Source organism: Lathamus discolor, chromosome 4 (assembly GCF_037157495.1).
Source record: "Lathamus discolor isolate bLatDis1 chromosome 4, bLatDis1.hap1, whole genome shotgun sequence".
NCBI lineage: Eukaryota > Metazoa > Chordata > Aves > Psittaciformes > Psittacidae > Lathamus > Lathamus discolor.
The window spans coordinates 5,793,053-5,820,294 of record NC_088887.1 but is presented as its reverse complement, the minus strand read 5'-3'; the positions used below and the strand labels follow the sequence as shown (position 1 = coordinate 5,820,294).

Genomic DNA, 27,242 nt, shown 5'->3' with positions numbered 1-27,242 from the left:
TTTGAGGATACTCTGGCATATCTGTTATAAAGAGTGACTTTGTGCAGGAGGGAGAGACCAGCTGCAGGAATGAGGCTTCTGATGGTGAACGTTAAGGACGTTATCAGTATCCTGAGAGATTGAAGACTTGGGAGAAAATAACAGGTGCAATTTTCTGCATTTACAAAATTATGAAGCATATTTTCTTTATAGCATATAAAGCATATAAAAAGAATACAAACAAGCGTATTTTCTTCATTTCTAGGAAGGATAGGAAAGTTACAGAAATCCTGTATTTTCAAGTGCAGGGCAGGTCAAAGTCTTTGAACAGTTGAACAGAGGAAGCAAAAATGGTTTAAGTTAAATAGAATACCAACCAGGAACCAACGTAGTGGTATACTTACCTGTATGCAAATGCTAGAATTATGAAAAATAACATATAGGACCAGTCTCCTGTCATAACAGAAGATAAACCAGACATATTAAAATCTTTGTGGTAGACAATCAATGGGAAATTGTAATACCAGCATAAAAAATATGCTTAAAGATAAGATAAAGCATACTAGTGAAGGAGTAGTACTATGTGCTAATGAGAATCTGGATCAAACTAATGAACTTGGCATCCAAATATGTTGATATTTCAGACCTAAGTAGGAATGGTATAGAGTTGAATCTGTGTCACTGCCTTCTGAACCCAGGTTGCAAAACTCGTATGTTGATTGAGACCAGAGAGCCAGCTAGAGCAAGAAACTACAGTAACAAAAAACTGCCCTGACCCCCATATAGGCTTGTCACTGGGTGTGAGGTAGATGCGCTTGGTGATTGTGGAATAGTCAGCTAGGAAGTGCACGAAATGTTATGACTAGATACCGTGCTATACAGTTCCACAACTTAGTTGAAACCAGTACTTCTTAGTGACCACAGTGTGCTTGGAGTCGATACTCCTGTGGAAGCAACTAGGATTAAAATAATCCACTAGAATAGATCAAACAGAAAACCGCATAAAAACAAAGAAGCTTTTTAATCAATTAAGAGGCATGACAAAAAAAATGAAACATTTCCAGAAGGTCTGGGTTACAGAAGGACACCATAGTGGTATCTAAAGAGAACAGGTCCAAATAGCCTTCAGTCCTTCTTTCATCTGCTTAAGATCCTTAAAATGATCCTTAAAATCCTGGCTGTTCTCTGCCAGGATTCAGGTATGTTTCCTAGAACCCTCTTTTTCTTCAGGTTGTAAAAGAAACGTGTGGTATGATCTGTCTCCCACAGAAGCTGCATGGAAAAAGAAAAACCAAACCAGAACAGGCTAGGACAAGTAAACTTCCAAATCCTACAGCTTATCCTACTTCTCCAAACACTTACTGTAGAAAGATGGATCACAAGACAGTCAAACACCCACCCAGCTCCAAAACCAGTACGGTTGCTCTGTTGCCGCATCCTTCTGCTGGCAGCTGTCTCTGTGTGTAGCTATGGCAGGGTAGCCAGGCACATACCATTTCCCAAGGTCTTTGGTCCTGTCTTTTCACAGGTCCTACTATGCCCATGTTAAAATGGCCAGGAGGCCAGCAAGAAGTGACAGCAGCCCTCACAGAGTGGATGGTTGTATGGAAGGGTCAGCAGTTCAGTGTCAGAGGCTGCCTGTGAGATGTTTCAGTGCAAGATGCAGATTCTGTTTAGTCAGGAATTGCTCAGCCTGTTCTCTTGCACTTGGATGTAGGTGAAAGAAGCATTCTTGTCTGGTCGAAGGTGGTACCAAGTGTCCTTTAGGGAGAGCTGACCGGTATCTGCCTGCTATTTCCAACGCAGCTCTAGGAGCAGGGCAGAAATCCACAGCCAAGGCCAGACACTCCTGTGGGCTGATACTGCTGAGGAAGGCATCCTGATAAAAATGACATTGCAGACCTGGTGTCAGAACACAGATATTAAATGCATTAATGCACTTCCAAGCAGATCTGAATGTGCAGCAGCTAGTTTAGCATGATTATGTTCCCTAGCATTCAAGACTATAGGTCAAGAGAGGACAGGGTTGTAATGATCAGTGTGACAAAACTCGGTATGAAATTCTATAGACAGATATGTCTGTCCAAATGGTAATGCCTTGAAGTACAGTTAAATTGCCAGGGTGAAAGTCTCCTGCAGCTAACACAATGGAGAACCCTCCTGCAATGAGAGTGCTCCTTAACTCCATCTCATGGGCTTTAATGGCAGGATTTCGAGCTGCTTCATTTGGAGAGAGAGAGAAGGGGGTGAGAGCTCTTCTGGCCAGCAGTGGTGGTGCCAGTGATACCACCAGCATCACTGTTCAAGTTCACTGTTCATCACTGTAGCCAGAGCTATGGTCCCTGTGTTACAGGGAAGCACGCTGCTCCCAGGGTCGCCTTCCGTCCTTGAATAGGGTAATGAAAAAGAGGTTGTAGTCTGCCATAGCGGTGTTCAAGGCCAGGCTGGGCAGAGCCTTGGGTGGCATGGTTTAGTGCAAGGTGTCCCTGCCCATGGCAAGGGGGTTGGAACTAGATGATCTTAAGGTCCTTTCCAACCCTAAGTATTCTATGATTCTATGGCAGGGTCAGCTGCATCTTGTCCCCAGAGGAACAAGTCTTTAGCTGGTGTCACAGCTTGTCCCTCAGCATGATGGGTCTGAGGACCCTGCAGGCTTGTGTGAGCCTGTGGTCCTTGTAGTGCCCAAAAGCCTGTGGAGTGGGACATTTCTGTTCTCTTCCTGCTGTGTAAAGGTCCCTGGCCCAGCCAGTGCACCTGGCTGAGAGCAGTGGCTCTTCTGATGCAGGGACAAGCAGCAGAGGGAGTGGGATTTGAGAAATTTCACAAGGACCATCTCTGCTTTTGTTCTTGTTTTCTGACTGATCCCTATCAAACTATGCCACAGACATAACACTACTCATGGATCAGAATACGACACTGATATAGACAGGAAAAAATTGAGTTATATTCCCAACCAAGGGCAGCAAATACTCTCAGTGATTTCTGCTTACTTTAAACACCAAGTAATGCACTTGAGCAAGACTGTGAGCAATGTTTTTAAACATACAAACATGACATCCAAAAATCAGTCATTTCCCATAAGCACTCTGAGTTAGCAGTTTCTAGAACTTATTTCAGTTCTGAAGTTAAATGAATGTTAGAATAGTTCCCATCATTTAACCTCTACACCTTCTTTTTATTAGCCCATTATCCTTCCACCACTCCTGACTTCGGTCAATAGCTTCTAATGTTGATATTTTGGCACTCCCTGGATTCCTGTTCCAGGTATGATACATTTAGATGGCATGGACATTAAATGTCAGCCCTGGGACACAATGCCATTTGTGGGGCACCTTCTGCACTTCCTTCTGCTGGCTGATCTGGGCTTGAAGTACCTGTCTCTGTGATATCTGGTAATTATTGCACCCTCATGGCACCTTTTTCTCTTTGTGACACTCAAAATAGGCTCTTGCTGATTAAGTATACAGAAGCTTTATTTTAAAGAGTTCCGCAGAGAAAAGGCTTTCTGTAGCCTTCATACCAAAATGACCCAGTAATTCAACCTGGATGCACTTGTTTGATAAAGTTCTTCCCTTCCCCCAGCACTTTCCTACAAGTCAAAGCAGGGGACTGATAAAAGAGGAAGGGAGTCCAATAAATGCCATGCTGACTCTCACTATCATCATCCCTGTGTCAGCAGCCAGTGATAACAGGAAAGGTTATCATCGCAGGGGAATTGGTTTGCCCTCGTTTGTGATGGATTTATTATTCAGGTGCCAAGAGACCTACTATCTTCCCTCTATTCACCTTCTCATGTCACTACCAGGGTTTGTTTTATGGGAAGCAGGCAAGATCCCTTGTGTAGGAGGGTTAGGTGGTTTTGTGTGGGTATCTGCATTTGGATGTGGGAATGAGAGGAAAAATAGGAAGCTTAGTCAAAACTGTACTAGTTTAACTTTGATAATAAATCAGGAATTTAAAAATGGTAGTGATAACATAGCTGTGCTACAACTTTTATGTTGGTATTATTTTTCTCAGCTGAGACAAATGGAGAGGACGAACTAGTACAGTCAGCAACTAGTACTTGGCAGTGATGAAGCTCGTTTAAGTAGTTTATAGCATTTGCTCTAAAAATAGGAAAAGTCTGAAATGTAAGCAAAACCCAAATGTTACCAACCAAAGGTTTGTGTCTGTTTATGTCTCGTTTGTCCCGTATCTCTACAGATGTCATGTATTTTGTCATGCACTAGAATGGTGAATTTCATTTCTCAGTCTTCTCCTTGGTAGAAATATCTGGGTAGAGAGATCAGAGGTAGAGAGATTGTTTGATGAGAAGTGCTCTCCCCCATGGTCCTTAGATGCAGATGTCCTTCGAGCTAGGTCCTTAAGAGTGTAGGCATGTGCCACTGTTTCACCTGTATAGTTATCAGTCTACAGTTTGGTGCACGGGATGAGGTATATTATGTTGTGGAAAGGACAGCTGAGGGTGAAGGGGTTTTGCGGGTTGTCTTCCTCATGAGGATAGTAAAGGCTGCTGGTTTTGAGTAGCATTTAGAGCCATGTGGTGAACGCTGGCCTTGTGCCCCTTCATGCTTTTATTGATGAGGTGGGTGAGGCTGGGGCCAGTTTGGAGGCTGAGAGGGGACCGTTCTTGAAAAAACCAAACTTTCAGGGTCATTTTCTCATTATTTTCCATGGAAATACCACACCAATATCATACAAAACAGTGGAGTCTGATTAGCTGGCAGTAGGGGGTTCTTTTTGAAACCAAAGCAATTTGTGATGTGCTATTCTTGTGCCTCTGAAGAAACAAGAGCTAGAAGAGTGCACCTTTTTCTAAAGGTTCCCGTTAGTTTTCTCCAGTAGCTGTGATCATGAGTGTCCTTCTCCAGTAAACATAACAGTAACTGAAGATGTGGTTCTGTGTTACAGCTTTGATGTTTGCTGGGGCTTGCTGTGGTTGGTTTTAGGTTTTTCTGTACGTGATGTATACTTATATTGTATGTATTTTTATGTATTTTCTGCGCTGTATTGTGTATGCTATGCATGATTTTTTATGTAAGCCATAATGACCCTGGTCTTCCAAAAGCATCTCAATAAATTAGGAGCCTTTATGAGGGAATAAAAGCCTTTAGGAGGGAAACCTAAGAGGGTATCAGAATGCTGTTCTCTGACGTCCTAGACACAGTCACTTAGGAACTCTTCTTTAAGGTGGTTCATTACAAGTTTTGTCCTACTCATGTGCCACAGTCTTCCTCCAGGAAACATTGCTTATCGACAGCAAAGTGGCTGCTGGTGAGAATGAAACAGACTTTGAGGCAGCACTGATACTGCTTTTGTAAATACTCAGGGCTTGCCCGGCCTGCCACCACATGTGTATTGGGCAGAGTAGCAATATTCATATAGATATTATTGCTAATGGATATCCATATGGATATTGTTAGCAGAAACATTGTAGGAGGTAGGGAGGTGGTTTATGGAGGAAATCAAGTGTGTATTCCTCTCGGAGCCTTTGTACCCCATTCTGAAGGACCATGCATACTGAGAGAGCCTCCAGGAGAAATGTTTTACAGGAGTCTGCAAAATGAGATAGCAAGACTACTGTTCTGGACTACTGTTCTGGAGAAGGGTGTTTCACCTCTCTCTCCCCCATGCTGCCTCCAAATCTCTTATCCTGCAGTGTGAGAAGCTTGGAAACCATTATTCTAGAGAGGTGATAGTGTACAAGATGAGGAAGAAGGAGTTGATACCAGCTCTTTAGTGATTCTGAGGCATGCAGGGTCTTCTTGTACACAGTTTCTAGGATCTTGAACTCAAAGCTCACTGTAGATTAATAGCCATCAGAAGATGTATAGTTACAGGCAGCACACTGACAGTAGTGGGAGCTATCCCTAGACGATGTTTTGGAACATGCTTTTCATTCCTGTCACTGGTTGGTAGGTCACTGGTGTTGGCTGAGCTCATTGCTTTTTTTGCCTGGCCAAGAAACATGTGCCATAGTGGAGAGGAGAAGCTGCTGAACGCTTTAGCCTGTGGAAAAGTGAGCATCAAGAAGAATACATTTCTCTATATATCCATGATTGAATACTCACAGAGCAGTTTGATAACATTCTCCAAATGTGTAAAGTGTTCCCCATAAGGGCGCATGGAAAGGCTGATTTTAAGCTGTAAAGCCCAACAGTTTACAGGGATGCCTGGCTTCTCCATTAGGACTTGCTGCTTCTCTTGTGGACTGTGGACTTAGAAAAATTGGGACATTGAGTGTGCACCCATCTTGTTCTGTTTCACCATAGTTGCTGGCGTCTTTATGATTGTCACTTAGTCTTTTGGACATCTGATATCTGGGGAGAGAATGAGGAAGCCCACTGAATTTTGTTCTCATTACAAGTATGGCTTGCTCAGAATAGGGAAGTGTGAAGGAAGAGATCTGAATAATCATTTCTGCCTCCTCCTGTCTGCTTTCTGTCTCTGTACTTCTAGCTCTGCCTGTCGTATCACCTTCTTTCCACTTTGCGCTCCCCTCTTCCCTCTCCTTCAGGAGTTCCCCTCTTGCTCACACCTGATATTCAATCCAGGCAGAGTTAGTGCCTTTTGCTGAGATCATGTGGCAGAAGAAGGTTGCTATAAATATAGTTGAACCCTGCAGTCACTGCCTTTGGGTAGGAAGGGGAGAAAGTGAGAGAAGCACAAGGAGGAGGAGGGGCAGAGAGAAAGTGAGTGCAGCAAGAGGACAAATCAGAGTGGTCTGAGGAGAGAAAGAAAGAAGAGAGGGAGCAGAATTAAGTGTGGAGGCCATGCACATGGCCAGAACATGAGGTGGCTCTAGGTAAGGCACAGAGCAACAGCTCTGTTACAACTGAGCGTGAGGAAGAGTAGAGCCATGGAAGGCTCAGAGACCATGACGCAGGAGCCCAGAGCGAAGTCAGCTTTGTGGGGGGGCACTCCACAATACAACCATGTCTGCTTTGAGAAATGCACCCGTTACGGGATACCTGTGGAGGCAGGACATGAGGCCAGGGGGACAGGGGACGACCTGCACTGCCTGGAGAACTCCCTCAGCTACCCACAGGTAGGGCTGGACAACTGGGACGTTTGTGGCAGCACAGGTCTTCCAGGGGTCACATAGGCTCTTGGGGTTCCCAGGACGGTGCTGGTAGAGCACCCTGTCCATTCCCAATCCTACCACCTCTCCCCTTCGCTTGCTGACTCCCAGGTCAGGCGTTAACTGTCATGGTTGTAACTACATCCATGAGTGCTATCAGCATTTTGAGTCAGGGGTCATTTTCACCTGCCATGGACACAAAGAGTTTAGAGTGGACAAGCTGGGATTGGGAAAATCATGCAGTCTGCTAATGCATTTGTAATGGCAAAGAGAAATCACAGCTGCATTGAGAGTGATATTAAGTACAGTACAGGAGTGAATAAAAACAAACAGAACAGGGATGTATATGGATGGGTATCTATCTGCACGGGTGTATAGACAAAGTGATGCAGAGCTCTGTTCTCACTTTCTCTGACTAAAAAACCACTTCATGGTCCCAGACCCATAAATGTGTTTTGATAGTTTTGGTAATTCTCAGGAGAGCTGTTAAGTGAGGATTTTCTAACCCTTAAACTTGACCTGACTCTTGCTCTAGTTCATACAAGCAGTGGTTCAGAAAACATGCTCTGCCAATGGCTTCTTGGTCTGTTATCCTCTGTTATCTCCTCTACCTCTTATTCTGGAACACCCTCTTGCAAAGGGAAGGTCTTGCAGCAGAGTTCTGGTGTCTTACTTCCTACCACTCTGCTCAGACTAAGCTTAGCTAAGGGGGCTTTAGAGCAATGAAGGATCCAGTCAAATGGTGAAAGAGAACATATGAATGTGATTTTCATATAGGGTGGATGTTTCTCCTTACATCAATAGAAAGCCCTTTACATGAATACTTGGGTGAACAATCAGGAGATGAGGCAGGGGATCCATTAATCATCTCCTGAAGATTTCTGTGATTTAGTGCTAGGAAAAAAGCCGCATTTGCCACCAAGAAAACCTCTTCCAATAGAAAAACATCCCAAGGGAAATTACATGTGCCCCATTGCAACAGGCACAGATGACACAGTGAGGCAATCCAACCCACCTCTGTGCTCTTTCTACCTTTTTTGTTCTATCTTCAGAGGCATGCTGGTCTGTGCATGTAGATAGACTACCTCATGCGCAAACGGGCACATCATCAAATGCATATTCCCATGCATATCTTCAGGCAGTAGTGTCCCCAAGCAACCATGCATTTATAAACACAGTTTGCAATCTAAAATTCAAGACAGCTCTATTTGTAGATTTACTATATGAAAATTCACTATATAAATTTATGCTATGAAAATTAGATTTACTGTATGAAAAATATGCCCTAGAAATACTTTTATATAAACAATCGTGTACACATGTGCATGTATGTTTATGTATGAAACTTTGTATGCAGACTGACATAACCAGGCTTGCTGTACGTATGTATATTTTGCTAGCTATTCATTCACATGCAGGTAAAGTATAAATATGCACTCTAATGTCCATCATGTACAAACACGCATGCTTGCATTGTTAGCATGAAAAACAATCTGTTGCACTTGTTATTATCCATTTCCATGCAGAGTAACCATTAAGATTTCATTCCCCACTGTCATGTGTACAAAGAGTTGGCAGAGAGAGATTTTGATTCTGTTGTGCCCTTTTCTTCTGCTGGCTGTTGCCTTCTGTTTAATATGTAAGTTGGAAGCTATTTTAGACTGGCTGTGTGCTTTGATATAGTTTACACAAGCCGCAGAACAGTGAAATCTTGATCTTTGGCCTGGGACCTTCAGAGAACTGATGGTCGAAAAACATATAGTGGTTAATAGATAATAAAATAATAATAATAGTATAATAATAGTAATATACTTTTTTTTTACAGTGAAGATAAAAGATAGCAGATATATGACAGATGACATAATATGCATTGACAAAAATACACATTGTCATACACTGTAGGATTTTGTGTTGTGTTCTTCCTGCATGAGAAAGCAGCTACAGCTGGTGAAGTATTCAGAAGCTGTGTTATTCGTGGCTTTAGAAGGGGTGTTCACGGCAGAGAGCTCATCCAGCAATACATAGATGGGTGTAGTGGGAGGGATGTGTTATTACAAGGAATTAGGCAGTACAGTAATATCAAATAACAGGCTCACAGAAAGATGTAGGTGGGAGAGGCCTCTGGAGGTCTCTGGCCCAAGCCAGATCTCCCCTTTGCCTTCTGTTCTTCAGGAAGAAGTATTGTTTCGTTGCTTCCCCCTGACCTTCACAGGTATCTCCTTGGTTCTGTGTCTGAGAAGCTGAGCCTAGACTTTTACCTGACATTGAAAAAGCTGACTTATGAAGTGAGTTTGGGCGGGTTTCAGCTTCAGGACCAAGTATGGCTATGGTTTTGTGATCCATAGGAAAAAAAATCTGGGAAGGTAATTTCAGGAACAGCAGGATGGCTGCAAGGAGGGAGTGAGAGCGATGAGCAGTAGAGCCCAAGGCTGCCTCAATGGGCAGAAGCAGTAGATTAAAAACATGCACTGGCAGTGCTGTGGGAAGGGATTTCAGGACTGGAGTATGCTGTGGAGAGCACATTGTTGAGCCTGAATGGCATGGGGAATCGCTTAGGCTTTGGACTGTGAAAGAAGGGCAGTTTTATGTCGGTGCTGAGCGCTCAGAAACCAGCTCCCAGGGAAGTGCTGAGGTTGTGGTGCTGTACACGTGTTTTTCCCTGAGGATCCTGTGCAGTTTTTCCTCTGTTACTCAACGAAACTTTCCCATCTTTTTTTTTTTTTTTTCTCAAACCCTGCTTGAACACTTAGAAATGCTTCCTCCCTGAACAGGAACTTCACCCTGGTTGCACTTTGTCCCTGAATGGTTTCTGTTCCTTCCCCCCCCACCAACCCCTTTCCTGGCTTTAGTGGTATTTATACCTTCAGCTGGTTTGGCACCGTTACCACGGTCTCACTCAGCATTTAGCCAAGCTAGGCTTGGTAGTACCTTTTCTGGCACAACCATTGAGGTGGTAATTGGTACCTTGTACAATTCTCTTCAGTTTTGATGGTGCTCAGAAATGCTCTGTTCCTTGTGTTGAAGGAGCATCAGAAGAAGGAGCAGTCTGAGTCCTACTGTGTTATATTTTTAGGTTTGCATGCCTTCTAACGGAGTAAATATTTCTTGCCTAACCTCATTTTGCTTTAAGGTCATCCTTTGGTTTCTGGATTCTTTCTGTCCCACAATCTCCTACTATTTTAAATACTGCCAGAGTCTTGGGGAAGCAAAAGTCTGTGTATGAAGTGTGTTGTATTGAGACTAACTCGTTCTCCAGGACAGAACCTTCATTTTTGTGCCCGACAAAACAACTAACTCCTTTTTTCCTGCATCCTGAGTGCATCATTTTCCAGCCAGATAGAAGCAGTGAATAAGGATAATGAATGAGGACTTTTACCTTTCATACTATTATGCTGTCATGCTGTTCCATCTGGGCAGATGCAAGACTAATTTGAGCATCATACCTGGCACAGGTTTGAGTTCATGGTTTGGATTAAGCTGCATTTGATGACCATGTAAAGGCAATGAAGCATTAGCTGAGGTGATGTGAAGATGCATTTGTCTAAAATCTGCTAGTACTTGGCATTTCTGGCTAAAATAGGCACAGTGAGAGAAAGAAGGAGCTGTCTACTATTTAGGACTGGATTCTCTATTTGACAGCTTACCTTGTATACACAGTTCTGCAGCCTGATGTTTCACTGTCCTGTCTGTATTATGAGAGTGGTAGCATGGTCATTCCTCACTGCAGAGTATGCATATTGTGTAATTTGCCTAGAGTATGCTGATAATCATATGGTTAATAATTACATTAAATGTGTCAGCTTCCAGTGCAGTGGTGAATGGAAGAATGCACTCAGATGTTCAGATAGGAGCTCTTTGTTTAAGTGTCAGCAGGTAAGCCGCCTTCAGAATAGGATGATTTAATGAAGCCTAGATGGTTTTGTTTTCACAGAACACACAGTGGGGTTTTTGACAGGAGCACATGGTTCAAGTGCCTCTTGAAGAGTATATGCAAATAGATAAACTGCTTATTACTTCAGTCATATCTGTTATGTGGAAACAAGAACTGCTAGAGCACTGAAACAGGTGCTCAGAGAAGCTGGAGAATTTACACCCTTGGAAACGTTCAGGAGTTGTCTGGGCAAGGTTTTGGGTAACCCGATCTGGCTTTGGAGTTTGCATGCTGTGAGCAAAGTCTTGGGCTAGAAACTTCCAGACGTCTTCCAGTGCAGATCCTTCACCGAGTCTCTGAACCTATTTGATCTCAAGGAAAGAGGAACAACGTCTCCTATGTTACTTTGAAAGGAGGAGGCATGAAGCTGTCAAATAAAAATGTCTCCTAAGTGCATGGGAGAGCTTTATATCTCTCCTGTGTCTGTCATCAGGTGTTAGCCTGACCTCAGGTAAAGCCGAAGCTTGTTCATTGAAAGACATGTGAGGATGAGGGGTTTATTCTCTGCTTCTCAAATGCACACCTTCCCCACCTATACTATAAAGGAGTGAGGTAGGATAGCTGCTCTTCATGGGGGTACAGTCAGGATCCTTGAAGCTCCCTTGAGATCTTGTTGACGAGACAGCACAACTGCCAAGTTTACTGCAGATCCATGCGGGAAATGTCACTGGAAAGCGCATGTAGCTAGTTTTGAATTGCATAGAACCAAGTGCATTTCGAGATTAGTAGCTGAAGACAAAGACTAGATTAAGTAGCTAGGAAATTCAGTGGAGCTGGATATATGTGGGGAGTTAGCATGATGAATTAGGTAAATAACAGGAGGAGCTGTGCAGTACCCTGTGATATTTCTGAGCTGATGCTGCTTCTTTTCCTCCGCAGTGGCTGTGTGCCCTGTTAAACATTCCTTGGCAGCAGGAGGAACAGATGCAGGACATTCATGCAGCCTGTTTGATAGTGTAATACCTCTCCAAGCCTTCAGAGATGTTTGACAGTGCTGCTGAAATCTATGGGACAGCCCTGAGGGTGGCAGCCTCATGTGAACTCTTTGACCTTCTGTTTTACCTCCAGAAAGCCTTGCTCCATCTGTTCAGACCACAGCCAGCTCTTTCTCAGGATGTTAGAAAACAACTTACAGTCTGTGATCATATCTTGTACCCCCAAAAAGGAGATGCGGTCGACCTGCCTTTTCATCTTTAACATGATTTCTGAAGGACCTTTTGCCTTACCTTTTCCTTTTGATCTCTCTTGCTTTCTGCTCTTCTAGCTGTATGGCCAATACACAGACCAGGTAACCGACTTTGCAGACAAGGAAGCAGCAAAACTACTGAATAAGAAGCAGGCCCAAAAGAACAATGAAAGACCCCTGAAACGTGATAGTCAAGTGCAGATCAAAGAAGAGCACTATTCCAAATGTCAAGGTAGGGACAATTCATCTTTCATTACCCTATGTCCAGCTACTGGGTAGGCCAGCCAGGGAGATGGAATTTAAGCAAGGCTAGAAGACAAGAAAATTGTGACTGGGAAGAAGAAGGGAAGGAAAAGGAATCACAGTGGTTTGAAAAGGCTTTTTCATGTGAGCTGTCATCCTAGGAAAAGCCAAGACCTGTTTGTAAAGATGTTGAGTTCTGCTCTGTGTCATGTCTGTCCTCCCCACACACACCTCACTCCCCCCTGTTTTTTTGGGTTTTTAACTGCGTAAGAGTTTTCAGGACTGTGTAAGAGAAGGATGGGTACCAGTTCTTCCACACAAAGCCCATGATGCTTTGAAATAAATACTTACTGTAGTCAGTTCTCAGCATAGGAGAGGAGAGACAGACACACGTTTCATCTGTGTTCCCTCAGTGTTTCTGATTCACTCTTCCCTCCACAGACTGTGCTAGACGCATCCAGAAATACGTTACCAGGAAGCTTGGAGAGGACTGGATTTTCTTGATTCTGTTGGGTCTGGTCATGGCGTTGGTGAGCTGGGGAATGGATTATGCCAGTGCGAAGAGCCTACAGGGTGGGTCCCATTCAGGTGTTGCCAAAGCACTGTAAACAAGATGACTGTTTTACAATGCTCAGTGACATTGTTATTCCTCCTTTAACATCAGTGTTCCCGTCTTCACCCCTTGCTGCCTATGGTGCAAGTCCCCCTTGAAGTACTTGCAACATAGGGGAGAAAAGGTTAACTAGGGAGAGGTTCTTTAAAGAGATGGCAGGAGCAAATTTGGAGTTAAGCAGGCGGAAACAAAGGATATGTGTATGAGGAGTCAAGGACAAACCACTACTTTTACTCCCTTTCCCTCCTGCTCCCTTGAATATGTAGGGACACAGGGAAGTAGCACTGCGGTCCTTCCTATTATGCTAGTCAACATCCTTCCCAGGGGTATTGAGCACATGAGGAATGGGGAGGGGAAAGGATTAAGTGCCCTCCTGACACTGTTTCTGCTTTTAACCTCATTATTGTTCTTTCCAATATTTATTTATATAGTGCCCTGCAGTTTCCTGCTACCTGGCCGTGTACTGCTCCCTCCTTTGGCTTTTTCCACAGAGATCTCCTAATTGCTCTCTGGAGCAATAACAATTACAAGATCTTTCAGCCCCCTTTTCCCCATCTCTATGCACACATGCACACACCACATTTCCCACATCCTGGTAACTGCACCGTTTCTTTGTCCTTATCCTCAGTGTCCCAGTCCTGACCTGCACACACACTCAAAGCCTTTTCTCTCAGTGTTCTTGGCTGCTGAAGTCCACTGGACGCTGCAGTTTATCAAAGCTCCCAATACTCCTTCAGCCCAGTGTTCCTCGCTCAGACCTTCAACATCTGCCAGGCATCTGGCTTGCCCTAATAGTCTCAAAGAGGCCCTGTCCTTTATAATCCCTGCAGCTGAGTCCTTTGGGTATTTCTTTCCCTCTGCCAAATCTCAGCCTCCTGCTGTGTGGGGAGCCAGCTCAGGTGAAGGAGATGAACTGCGCAGGAGCATCAGTTCAATTTGGATTCTTGGCAGCTCATGCTTTTGTTCCTGGCTGAGCAATGGAACCACTGCTGTTTTAACACTTGGCACAGCTCAGTTTGCCCCATAGGTGCTCTAAGAGACAAATCATAATCAGAGCTTTTAAGCTAGTTTTTGTGAAGGAATGATTTTTCATGTGAGTGAGATGGAGGAGAAGGCACTAGCTATTGGTGGACCACTTTATTGTCCTTCAGGACCTGCATAAGGCCTACAGGCTGCCAAATGAAAAGACCCTGTACAGTGATTCATCCTTACAACTGCATATAACCTCTTCCTGTGCCACATTTGGGCACAGGTATTAGTAGTGTCTAGGAATAGAGAGACACTTCTATCCATTCCTGCAGAATGCCTGCTTTATTTGGGAACTCTTACTCAAAATGAGTCAATGATTGGCTTAGAAAATGGGGGCTTTAGGATATAATTTCTCAGGGAGATTTAGTATGGGCAGGTTTAGCCAGTGTGTGATTCTTTGATGTCTACCAACCTGTTTGGAGCACCTGTGGTTACTGACAACTTCTTTCTTTGTGTGCCTACAGCCTACAAGTGGATGTACAGAGAGCTGCACCCGAATGTTCCTATGCAGTATCTGGTGTGGGTCACATACCCACTTGTTCTTATTCTGTTTGCGGCCATTTTCTGCCACCTCGTCTCTCCACAGGCTGTTGGTGAGGGCAGAAGGCATGGCAAGATCTGTTTCTGTCTGTCTCATTTGTCTTAACTCCGTTTATCTGGGAATTTTGTTCATCCCCTGCTCTCCTGTTGTTTCCAGGGTCTGGGATACCAGAGCTAAAGACCATTATGAGGGGAGTGGTCCTCAAGGAGTATCTCACTCTCAAAGCTTTTGTGGCCAAAGTTGTGGGCCTCACAGCTGGGCTTGGAAGTGGCATGCCTGTGGGGAAAGAGGTAAATATTGCTGTTCTCATGTGCAGTAGTGGCCAGAATCTGAAAGGTGGGACAAAAGCCAACTGTATCCTGGGCTGCATCACCTCTCTCATGAGACCCCACCTGGAATACTGCATTCAGTTTTGAGGCTCCAAACGCAAGAGGGATGTGGACCTATTGAAGCAAGTCTGGAAGAGGCCATGAAGATGATCAAAGGGCTGGAGAACCTCTCCTATGGAGACAGGCTGAGAGAGCTGGGGTTCAGCCTGGAGAAGAGAAGGCTCCACAGAGACCTTATTGCAGCCTTCCAATACCGAAAGAGTCTACAGGAAAGCTGGAGGGGGACATTTTGCAAGGGCATGTAGTGTTAGTACAGGGGAGAATGTGCTTAAACTGAATGAAGGAAGATTTAAACTAGATATCATGCTGAGTTGTTAGGCACTGGAACAGGTTGCCCGGAGAAGCTGTGGCTGCCCCATCCCTGGCAGTGTTCAAGGCCAGGATGGAATGGGCTTGGAGCAAGCTGCTCTAGTGGAAGGTGTCCCTGCCCATGGCAGGGGACTGGAACTGGATGAGCTTTAAGGTTGTTTCCAACCCAAACCAGTCTGGGATTCTGTGATTCTATGAGTTGTCTGTAGAAGAAGATTCTATAAATGTTTTATTTGTTTTGCTGCCATTCTTCTCCAGAGCTCTGCTCTTTCCAGCAACGCTTGTTTTATGTCAGCCATTTTCCTTCTAGTTAGAAAGGCTTGGTATCGAAAACATCAAAGAAATTAAGTCAGGTAGTATTTTAGAGGGATAAAAAACAATGATTGGAGGACTGGCTGAGATGGCCAAAGAGAAATTTGAGATCTGCAATGGCTAAGTGCTTGTCAGTAACCAGATGGTAACCCTCTCTGATTTCTTCCTCTTCTTCTCTTCCAGGGTCCTTTTGTGCATATTGCCAGTATCTGTGCTGCAGTACTCAGCAAGTTCATGTCAATCTTCTGTGGTGTGTATGAGGTAAGGCACATGTCTCTGCATACAGGTCTTCTACAGGTTGAACTCCTAAGACACACAGAATAGTATTGGTAGGCCACAAACCCAAAAGGAAACATGGATTGAAGTTCACCCTACCCTATAAAGCAGTAAAATACAAGCCAAAGAAAATGGTATTGAGAAGCCAGATACACAGTCAAATAAGACCACCAGTGTTACCTACCAGTTACATGGAGGATGGTTAGGAATATGCATTTAACAAGTTTTCAGTCTCATGATGCTGATACTTATGCACTGTCATCATTGTCTGTATAAAAATGTAGCTGCAGGCAAAGATCAGTTTGTCTTTAAGCCAAATTTATACAGCATTGCTAATTATAGACACTGACGCTGTCTCTGGGCTTTTGCTGTCACAGAACAGCCTCTGCAGGCTGATCACTGTATTGACTAGTTGTATAAAAAAATCCATTCACTACATATATAGCTACATGTAGAAACTACTTTACATACAGACTCTTAGCAGAAACTGGCTGTGTAATACAATGGGAGATGCTGTTCTACTTGAGTAGGTCCTTTCTGCTGTCCTGTCATCGGGACCAGATGTCACTGCTGAAGACCAGCTGACAGTACTAAAGCCCGCACTAAATGTGTAGAGCCTGCTGTTGGTAATAGCAATGGCTGAATCTGCTGCTGGCTGTTGCTTTGTTTCATTGTTCTGGATCCTAACCCCCTGGCTTTGCTCCCTCTAACCCCAGCATGCCGTTCTCTGGCTGCACTCTCTGTTCCAGAATGTGCATAGGCAGTTCGATCTCCTGGTGGCGGCTTGTGCAGTTGGAGTTGGATGTTGCTTCGAGGCTCCTCTTGGAGGCAAGTGTCTTCCTATATGACATTTAATGTACGACTCATTTAGCCTCTTGCGGTGAGACTTTGTGCTCTGAGGAAAGGTTCTCCACAGATACCTCTCCACTCTAGCAATACATGTTTCTTTCTGTGTGTAACTGGTGGCAGTGAGAGAAAGGGAGGGTTACAGGAAAAGTGACACCTATCAATGTGCTGATTTCTAACGATGCAGCTTGTACAGTCCCTGCCTGCCATGGACATTGTTCAGCCTGGAGAGCACCAAGGGCTGTCCAGAAAATCAGTAAGGACCAAGTAAAAAAACGCAAAAGGGAATAGCAATATGTAAGAGCCGGAGATGATGGCAATTGTGGCAGGAAGTGATAATGCAAACAGGGAACTACTCCATGAATACTTCATTGTGGACTGGAGAACAGGAATAGCAGTGTGTAATGGTTTGGGCTCCCCATACGAGAGATGTGAAAGGCCAATAAAATGGTTGGGAAGTTGGAGCAATGGTACATGAAGAGAAGCTGCAGGAGCTGGGTTTACTTAACCTAAAGGAGAAAAGGCTAAAGGTGGATGGACTAACTGATGTCATGAACCACCTAAAGGGGGATTTTAGTGAGGATTGATCCAGGCGCTTTTCAGAGTGGCACAGTGCAAGAGACAATGAGCACAGCTTGCAACAAGGGAAATTCTGACTATGTACAAGGCAAATACAACTCCCTTTCCCCAAGGGTGGTTCAGCAGTGGCACAGATGCCCAGATGATCCAGGGAATGTCTGCCCTTGGAGATGTCCAGAACTCACCTGGACAAGAACCTGATTAGCACAGTTCTGAGCAGGGAGTTGGAGACATCACCAGTTGTTGCTTCCCTCCTTTCTAGACCCTGATGTGAGGAGAAATGTGGAAATTTCTCTCTGACCCCCCACATTTGTACTAGTCTCTTCATTCATGAAATTCCCATAGACAGCGCATGTGCCATTAGCACATGGTAAATTAATTCTAAACCAGTGGAAATATATTCATAAATCTGTTCTCTTAAACTCTTTTCCATTCTTTGTTGTGACTTCATTTCACTTTCCCCCCATGCACTGTTCTGAACCTCTCTCCATGGTTATCGTGCCAAGAAGTTTAAAGAGGTTTTTGAAAGTCCAGAGGAGGCCACAAGGATGATCAGGGACTGGAGCACCTCCTGTATGAAGACAGGCTGAGAAAGTTGTGGCTGTTCAGCCTGGAGAAGAGAAGGCTGCGTGGAGACCTCAGAGCAGCTTCCAGTGTCTGAATGGGGGCTATAAGGATGCCGGGGAGGGACTCTTCATTAGTGACTGTAGTAATATAGGGCAAGGGGAGATGGGTTCAGACTTAAACAGGGGAAGTTTAGATTGGCTATAAGGATGAAGTTCTTTACTGTGAGGGTGGTGAGGCACTGGAATGGGTTGCCCAGGGAAGTTGTGAATGCTCCATCCCTGGCGGTGTTCAAGGCCAGGTTGGACAGAGCCTTGGGTTACATGGTTTAGTGTGAGGTGTCCCTGCCCAGGGCAGGGGGGTTGGAACTGGGTAATCTTAAGGTCCTTTCCAACCCAAACTATTCTGTGATTTATTGATTCTATGATTCTATGAAATGTGACTTTTTTTCTAAGCTGACTGTATTTCTTCCATGCACTACTTTCCTGTTAGTCTTCAAATGGATGAGTTACCTGACAAATGCAACATGGTCTTGCATTAACAATAATTATGATCTTTATACTGGTGCTGTTAAAAAAAAAAAAGGGAAGGAACGTCATTTTTCAGCTACAAATTAGAGATGCTGCAGATGTTAACTTGAAAAAGATGTGCCAGGAAGACAATCAGGTTCAGCAAGAGACAGGCTGAGAGCTGTGTGTATGCGGGCAATATAGCAAGTTGGAGACAGCCTGAGCTGAAGCCTGAGGCTTCAAAATAGAACTTGTAAGTCTGCCAAAAACCTTGAGAGAAAGCAGGTTCAGAACCAAGGATTAGACCACACTCAGGTGGAACCATTAGTAGTATGCAGGAGAACAGGGTCTCTCCTAATGGTAAAAAAAAACCCAGTGCAGACAAACCCAAAAACCTTCCCTAATGCTGTCTACAGCTCTTGTTTCTTTCTCTGTACCTGACATTTATATAGTCAGAGACTGCAGGACACATACACAGTTCAGTAGGACAGGCTAGAGAAGAAAAGAGAAGACTAAAGGGACAGTGGTCTAATTCCTGTCTTCTGTAGCTAAAAGAGATGTTAGAGATACAACCTCTCCTCAGAGGACAGTGAAAGGGCAAGAAAGAACAGGCACAACTTGCAGCAAAGGAAATTCTATCTGTGCATTGGAAAAACTTCTCCCCTTGCCCCAACGGTGGTTCAGGGTGGCACATGTCAAGAGAGGCTGGGGAATCTCCATCCTCGGAGGTGCTCAGGGCTCACCTAGCACCCTGATATCCTGAGCATCCTGATGTAGCCTTGTTAGCCCAGCTCTGAGCAGGCAGTTGGAGAAGAGGTACCTTCCAGACTAAAACTTGCTGTGAGTCTATGATAACATTGCAGTATGGGAACAAACTGAAAGTTATCATAGCTTTTGTAGCCCTAGCTGGGTTCCTCTTAATGATTCACATTGGGAGATGCCATATGCCACAGGCTGTTCTCAGCAGTTGCTATAGGTTGCTCTATCTCGTTGTGTTCTTCAACGCTGTCCCATCAGGCTTTGCACCTTCAAACTAGTCTAATATCTTCTTGCTATACTGCAGGCTACGCTGCATGTACCCTCAGTTTCAAGGTGTTAATTGCCATGCTGGTGGGCTATAACACAACCCTCCCACCCTGCCAGACACTTCAAACCGAACCCCATCTCTTTTTCAGGGCATGAATATGCTTTAAGGTCACAGGGGCACTAATAGGGCCCACAGATTACCTAGGGCAAACCTGTGAATAAAGAAATATTGTTCTGGGTTAGGGAATGGTCTAAGGCCCTTTCTGCTTGGTTGTGTAGAGACAGCCTTGAGACACCTTTTGGTTGAGGCTGTATCAAACACCCGCTCAGGTAAACAGGAATAAGTTGCCTGCCACTCAAATTCCCACCATAACACAGGCTCAGCCTTTCTGAAAACTCTCATGGGAGACCTAACGGGATACTTTGGGAACACATGATGGTAGAAAGTACCAAATGCAAAGGCTTTTAACACTGGTGTGTCAAATACCACCTAGGGTATAGACCAAGTAAACCAAAATAAAGCCTATACGCTCATCTTTCACCATTCTCAGGCACTTCAGGGCCAAATGCTGGACAAAGAGTTGGAAGAGCACTTTCTACCTTTGAACAGCTCTTTGTCTTCCAAAACTGTCTCAGGAGAGATTCTACCTTTCATACGTTCCATTTCCCTTTGGTATCATGATTGTTTCCATCAGGACAGCACAATGCTTTACTGCGTGATCTGTTACCCGCACACCTATGTGGAGTGACAGGACCACTGTCCACACTTGGTTCTGGATATGCACGTGCATTGCACACTCCGACTCACAGGGCAGGTTTTTTGAGGCTCTCTCCGGCACACATGCATCCTGAGATTCCCTGCCAAAGTAAAAAAGATGGAACAAAACGTGCACCCTCTGGAGGACTTCCCACTAGACATTTCTCCTATAGCAACAGAAATCTGCATGTTTCAATGACAGATGAGGTGCTGTCTTCTCCACGTCTTGGAGATGTATTCCAGATGTGTGCCTGTCTTGTGCCAGGTCTTGCCTTTTGAACACTTTCAAGCCATCCAGAAGGGAGAAATCAGATAAATATAGCTATAACCCTGAGAGTGGTGGCAGAGCTGGGTGACATCACGTGGCTGTACCTGCTGACTTTGTTACTCACTCTCTGCTTTCTTTCCTTCTCTCTTCTGTTTGTCTGTCTCTCTTTGTCCCTTTCACCAGTAGCAGCCATATTATTACACAGATGTCCTGACTGTGGGTTGTGCCGTGGGGGTCGGCTGCTGCTTTGGGACACCACTTGGAGGCAAGTGGCTGTTCTGTTTCCTTTTTCTCAGGTACCTAAATCCTCTCCTGCCTAGTTCTCTTCTCTCTCCCTTTCCCTCACTGTGTTTTTGACCTGTCAGTGACTTTTACCAAGGAAGCTTACATCTTAGCATTACCAACTTCCCCGGCAACTCTGGGGAACTCACGGCTTTTTTTCCATGTGTTGTCAGCCTTCTGGAGGCAAGAGGGGAAGGCTCTCTAGAACAGTGGTCTCCAAATCGGGATGTGCATACCCAAGGAAGGAAGGAATGGAAATGAAGCTTTACTGGTATTCAGTGTACATATTGGCAGTATACGTGGTGCCCTCAATCTGTATGTCAGATGGCCACTTGTCACATACAGTGCATGAAGAGTCCTGGGTGTAGGATTGTTCACAACACAGAGGGTTAACCGTGTTTTCTCTGTGAGCCGCTAAAGAAAGATCTACCAGAGAATCTATGTTCTCAACAGGAAATTTACTTCTTTAATAAGATCTCTTTATGAAAAAGCTGTGCAAGTGTAATGACTGGTGGAGCAGCTGCTTTGACAGGCATACAAAAAGGATTGTGTAGTAAGGTTGCATAGAGAGCACCACACCTGAACTTCATTCACTGCACTGTTCATAGGCAAGCTATTGCATCAAAGAAATGAGAGCCAGATACGTGCAAGTGCTACAGGATGTCATTGATGTGGTTAGTTTCCTAAAAACAAGACCTTGAAACAGTACAATCTTTACAATACTTGGAAATGAGACAGGGAATGACTGAAAATCCTTTGTAACATACAGGCATTTGCTGGTTATCTTATGGCAATGGGCTTTTAAAAAGCATTGTTGAATTTAAAGACCAGTTACACGTTTTTCTTTTACAAAAAGACAAATGTTCTGAATTTGCTGATCTTTTCTGTGATGACAAGTGCTTCTGTCCGTAGTATTTAAAAAAATCCATGCTTCATACATATATATATATATATATATATATATATATATATACACTTGGATGCTGGAGAGGGACTCTTCATCAGGGACTGTAGTGGTAGGACAAGGGGTGATGGGCTCAAACTGAAGCAGGGGAAGTTCAGGTTAGATATAAGGAAGAAGTTCTTTACTGTTAGGGTGGTGAGGCACTGGAATGGGTTGCCCAGAGAAGTAGTAAATGCCCTATCCCTGGCAGTGTTCAAGGCCAGGTTTGACAGAGCCTTGGGTGGCATGGCTTAGTGTGAGGTGTCCCTGCCCATGGCAGGGGGGTTGGAACTGGGTGATCTTAAGGTCCTTTCCAACGCAAACCATTCTATGATTCTACCCCTTCAAGGTGAAAGTGATGTTCTAACAGTGGGTGCGAAAGTAACTGCTTTCCAAAAGAAACTCTGAATTTGTTGCCAAGCTGATTAAGAGTTTCAGTGGGGTTTGAGCCCATTTGTTAAAGATGTAAAAATTTAGCACCTCCTGATCAGTTTGCAAGAAGAGCTGACATCAGGGAAGATGGAAATTTACTGCCCAAATCTCAGCAACAATCTTCGCATAACTGGTGGATGGAAATGAAAATCTAGTGCCGTGATTAAGTCAGCGCGTCCATTTCTTTCTTTCTATCTTCTCAACTTGGTGAGATCTCTTTTTCAGCTACAACAGCCATCAAGACAAAGTCTCAGACAGAAGATAGAAAGAGACCTTTGAGTCACTGTATCATGAAGTGTTAACCCAAGATTTTCAAAACTAAAGAATAGTGTTTTTAGTGATAACAAAAATTTTTTTGTTCCATAATAAATAAAACAATTTAAAAATAAATCATCTTTACCTCATCCTTTTTTTCTATTTCTATTTTTGTATAAGTTTTATATTTTATGTACTATGTTAGTACAATAGTACATGAATATCGTTTTTAAATGAAGATACATATATTGGGGAGTACGTGCTCAAAAATCTTACACTGGTAGGGGAGGGTGATCAAAGAAGTGAGGAGACCACTGCTCTAGAAGACTATTTAGAAGCCCTTCTCATGCTTCTAATATTACACTTCTGATTTTAACTTTGCTCCTTTTCCAACTCTTTTTAGGGGTCCTTTTCAGCATTGAGGTCACTTCCACCTACTTTGCTGTGCGCAATTATTGGAGAGGTTTCTTTGCAGCTACCTTTAGTGCCTTCATTTTCCGAGTCCTTGCTGTTTGGAACAAGGATGCAGGTAAGCTAGGAGCCATTCCTACCCTCTCTGTATAAAAGTTGCTCTGTTAATGTATTATTTTCCATCTTCCTCAAAACCACAACCTTGTGTAATGTTTGAAACTTCTGCCATGGCATGTGACTTCCAGCACTACAGAAGGAAAGAGAAAGGGAAGTATCTTATGTTATCAATTGTATAACCCAACCTACTCTTCTGTGTGCTGGGGATATGACTAAAATATGACTGAATATGAGTCCCTGCAAGAAAGAGAGCCCCTGAGGAGGGATTTTTGCTTCTACTCAGTGTAATGTCAAGGCTTCAGATGTAAAGGTAGTCCACCACCAAGGATGCAATGCATAGTACAATGTATGCTGCTGCAATCTGCTGGAAATGCCAGGGTCTGCTTTGGTCATCTCTCAGCTAGAAGCATAAAAACCAAGCAGTCTAGCAAATGGAGGTGGTGAAATGATTAGCATGCTACAGGACTGGTAGGGTCTGACTGAAAAAATAAGCCTCTCAGGTAACTGGAAAGTGTGAGTGCAACATTTGTACAGACAGAAATAGCACAGGACAAGCTTGTTCAGAAGAGCATTTCAGAAACTGTGTTAATGGAGTTCCAGCTGATGCAGAAGGCTGCCGTTTCTTTGTAAACTTCTTGCTTATAATTTCTGTATGTTTTAATATTACATATGTATGTATTTTATTGAGCTGAGCTCCATGCGGGCAGTTCCCTTACTTAAAACTGCTCTTAGGTCTCTTGACTCCACAGGGTTGGATTTTTTTTGTGCTAAGATATCACTTGGTTTGAATATTCTCTTGAATATAGAAAGTGACAACACAGGACCTAGACCTGTCTGACCAATTAACAAGTAATTAATGCCTCCTGTAATTGTCATAGAATGCTACATTTTCACTGCTTCTTTTCTTTCCTCATCGTGCAAGTATTTCCTTCATCCAGGGCAAGGTGGGGTTTATATCCATCCTCATTTAGCTGCATTTCCACTCTGCACTAGATTGCTGATTTGTACTTTACCTCTTGGCGTACAGATATTTACTGTTTCTAAATAACTAGGTACCTGCGGGATGGGTTTCAACATCTGAGTCATTTTAGCAGTGCAACACTACCAGGAGAAGTGAGCTGGAGGAGATGGGTCTTAGCTGATATTTTACATCTCTTGATTTGTAAGACTTTCATTCTTTTAGTTGCAGTTAAATATCTTGCAGATAAAACTTCAGAGACTATCTGAGGGTTTTTTTCCTAGAAAGCAATCACAACTGAGTGACGCAGCTTCTCCAGATACACAAGCACTGCCTGCCTTGACAAAGAGAGCTTTTGGAGTCAGTGAATATAGTGGGAAGAGTTTTAATTTTCTGGGATTGTATCTAAAAAAATATATATACATTGTCTGAAAATAAACCTATAACACCTAAAGTAGTAGGGCTGCAAGTGCTCAGAAATAGGCACTACTAAAATCAGAGCAGTCTGCCAATCTGTAAATTGTATATAATTGTGGTCATGAAACCACGCAGGAGCATGTATATCTAGTTCCTTTGTCCCTCCTCTTAGCTTTTATGCCATTTAACTTCTCACCTCATTATTCCCTTTCCTTCTTTACCTCTTTATTTCTCTCACAGATACCATCACAGCCCTGTTCCGAACCAACTTTCGCATGGATTTCCCCTTTGATCTGCAAGAGCTGCCAGCATTTGCTGTAATAGGGTAAGCTCCCAGGAACCTGGCTCCTTGCACTATAAAGGTTATCAAGTGAGCCCTGTTGGGCACTCTTTTCCAAAACAGTTACATACATCTCTTTCAGACAGTTTGATTGTCACAAATAAGGCCTCTGCTAGTTGGGATTCCTCCTTCAACAATGGTGCCTACGTGGCACAATGGGTAAGAAAGGAAACGTGGGTATTGTCAAGTTTTTTGTTATTTCCTTTCCATTCATCTTCTTCAGCAATTAAGTTCTGGAAAAAAGGAAGTCTGACCTAGTCTAGGTTCTGCGTATAGATCTCCTGAATGGCCTTTTAATGGTTGTGATGGCATCCCAAAATGAACTGACCAAACAAGTATGGTCTTTTCACTTGACAAAAACGGGACAAAAGATTTAATCTGGAAGTTTCCCTTTTGCAAGGTCAAAATGGTTTTCATTTTCTAGAGAGGTTGGAACACTCAACATGGTGGCAAGGCTGACTGAACAATAATAGGATTCAATGAGAACAGCGATTAATTTGATTGTCAGATTTTATGTTATTTATGGAGATACCTGAATTGGCTTCATTTGTGGAGGAAATTTGGGGAAATGAATGAATTTTAGAAAAATTAGAAGAGAATTGGGAAATACTTGAGAAAAACTGAGTTTGGAATTGCTGTGAGGAAAAGTCACCAAGAAGTGAAGGTTTGAGAGAGGCTCCAGGGAAATCACTGCAGAGCAGTAGTGAAGGGAATGGACTGGAGGACAAATACCTGTGCTGATGTTGTGAACACATTCTGCTGCAAGACCTGGATCCAAGATGAGAAATATATTTGTGGGTTTCCAGCTTCTTTTAGCAGGCTGCCCTCATATTCATTGATTTGAATATGAACTCCAGTGGGATTTTTTGTAGGCACCAGACGTTGAAAATCTATGAACATATAAGAGTTTGGTTATTAATGTATATCCACTTTGTTCTTCTTCAATAGACTTTGCATGCTAAACTTGGGGGAATCTGTTTAGATTGGCAAGGAAAAAGATAATCCTTGATTTATAGCTGCTAGAATGCAACACTTCTTGTCATTGTGGTCTGAACATCATTGGCAGAGCTATTTTTTTTAGTAGTGCACATAGAAAGGAGTATATGACAATGAAATGCTTTCAAATGCCCAGGTATCCAACGTGGTATGTTTTTAAGAAAAGCTAACGACTTGGACTGTCTTGGATAAAGCCCTGATGCCAACGTGGAATGCTCCAGATTCTCTTAACATTAGGTCTCAAAGTTGAACTCTTTTTCTATCCAATATATTTCTTCACTTTCAGGTAGGACAAAAAGAGCTGAGCCAGCTGAAGCACTAGTAGTAGTTAGATCATATTCTTCTGTGTCAGCAAATGGTGTTAGTTTGCATATATATACAAAATATATATATATACATATAAAACTATATATACAGGAGGAGCACTTTTATTGTATTGTGAAATTGATAGGCAGGAATGGTCTATTTTTAATATAAAGTATGATAAAGAAATTCAATTCACTGTGCAGCCTTTAGGACTGGTCTGTTTTAACAGTAGTGCTAAGCAGTGCTGGCTTAAAATATTTAGGAGAAATTCAGTGGACACATTTGTCTATGAATAGCTTCATATTTAGTTTAAACTTGTTTCTATGCAATTCTTAAATGACCAAGCAGGATTTTTTCAACATGCATCTTTTTAAGTAAACTAAATTAATCTTTGAATGAGATTTGGCAAAAGCCTACATAACATAGAAGAAAGGAGAATTCTAGTAAGTTTACAAATTAATAGAATCTATTTATCTATTTATCCTCAGTATTCTGTGGTCTCGCAGGTCTCATTAACATGCAGAGCATTGCAACTATACCTATTTTGACTTTATTAGGATCAGGAACATAGGCCTAAGTAATTAAGATCATAGAGATGACATACTTTGCTGCAGGCACAAGAATTGCTACTACTTTTAGTATTTGATGTAGGTGTGTAACTTCGATGAATCAGAGCTAAACTCCCTTTGTTTGTATTATTTCTTGTTCCAACCTGATGTCTGAGTTCTGAAAATACTGGTCTTTGCCCAGTTGCTCTTTGTCAGTTCCCACTGAGATCTCTCAGTCCTTTTTTATAGATTATTTGTCTAGATTATGTTACAGATCTTTATAGATGAGATTTCCCTCCCTGTAAAAAGAAAATTGATGTGGTAAAAGGGCAGCGTGTGTGACAGAGGTCCAAAATAATCTCTCCCTTTTCATCAGGGAGTCAGTATCTTCAAATGAGTTGAGGTAGGAGGTGACTTCTACAAGACTACATGAACAGCGGAAGATGAAAAACACTTGAACTTGTTCTCTTGGTGTGTGTATTATCTGTGGTTTGGTATGATTTTATTTCATTTTCTCCACTTCAGGATATGTTCTGGATTCCTTGGAGCGTTTTTCGTTTATCTCAATCGCCAAGTGGTCCTATGCATCCGGCGTCATACAGCTCTGAGCCAGTTTCTCACCAAATAGTGAGTGCCTTTGAAGATACTCTCTTTAGGGACCCGATTTTTATACTCTACTGGTATTGGACAGTAACAAATGCTTCCTGAAAGACAGTAGAACAATTTCAAGTGTAAGATAGTAAAACTATGAGAAACTGAGATTATATGAGAGTTGGATATTTATGAACATCAGAATTTG

General features: G+C 43.1%; 1 protein-coding gene across 1 annotated transcript in view; it reads left to right on the top strand.

The window, feature by feature from the left end:
• Positions 1 to 27,242, top strand: part of CLCN1 (chloride voltage-gated channel 1) — a 51,124-nt gene that overhangs the window by 7,728 nt on the left and 16,154 nt on the right. The window contains exons 2-10 of the mRNA XM_065676058.1: positions 12,256 to 12,409; positions 12,862 to 12,993; positions 14,527 to 14,655; positions 14,760 to 14,893; positions 15,797 to 15,874; positions 20,625 to 20,703; positions 22,754 to 22,879; positions 24,494 to 24,578; positions 26,969 to 27,070. Of these exons, the coding sequence (XP_065532130.1) occupies positions 12,256 to 12,409; positions 12,862 to 12,993; positions 14,527 to 14,655; positions 14,760 to 14,893; positions 15,797 to 15,874; positions 20,625 to 20,703; positions 22,754 to 22,879; positions 24,494 to 24,578; positions 26,969 to 27,070 (1,019 nt within the window). The remainder of the gene's footprint in view (positions 1 to 12,255; positions 12,410 to 12,861; positions 12,994 to 14,526; positions 14,656 to 14,759; positions 14,894 to 15,796; positions 15,875 to 20,624; positions 20,704 to 22,753; positions 22,880 to 24,493; positions 24,579 to 26,968; positions 27,071 to 27,242) is intronic.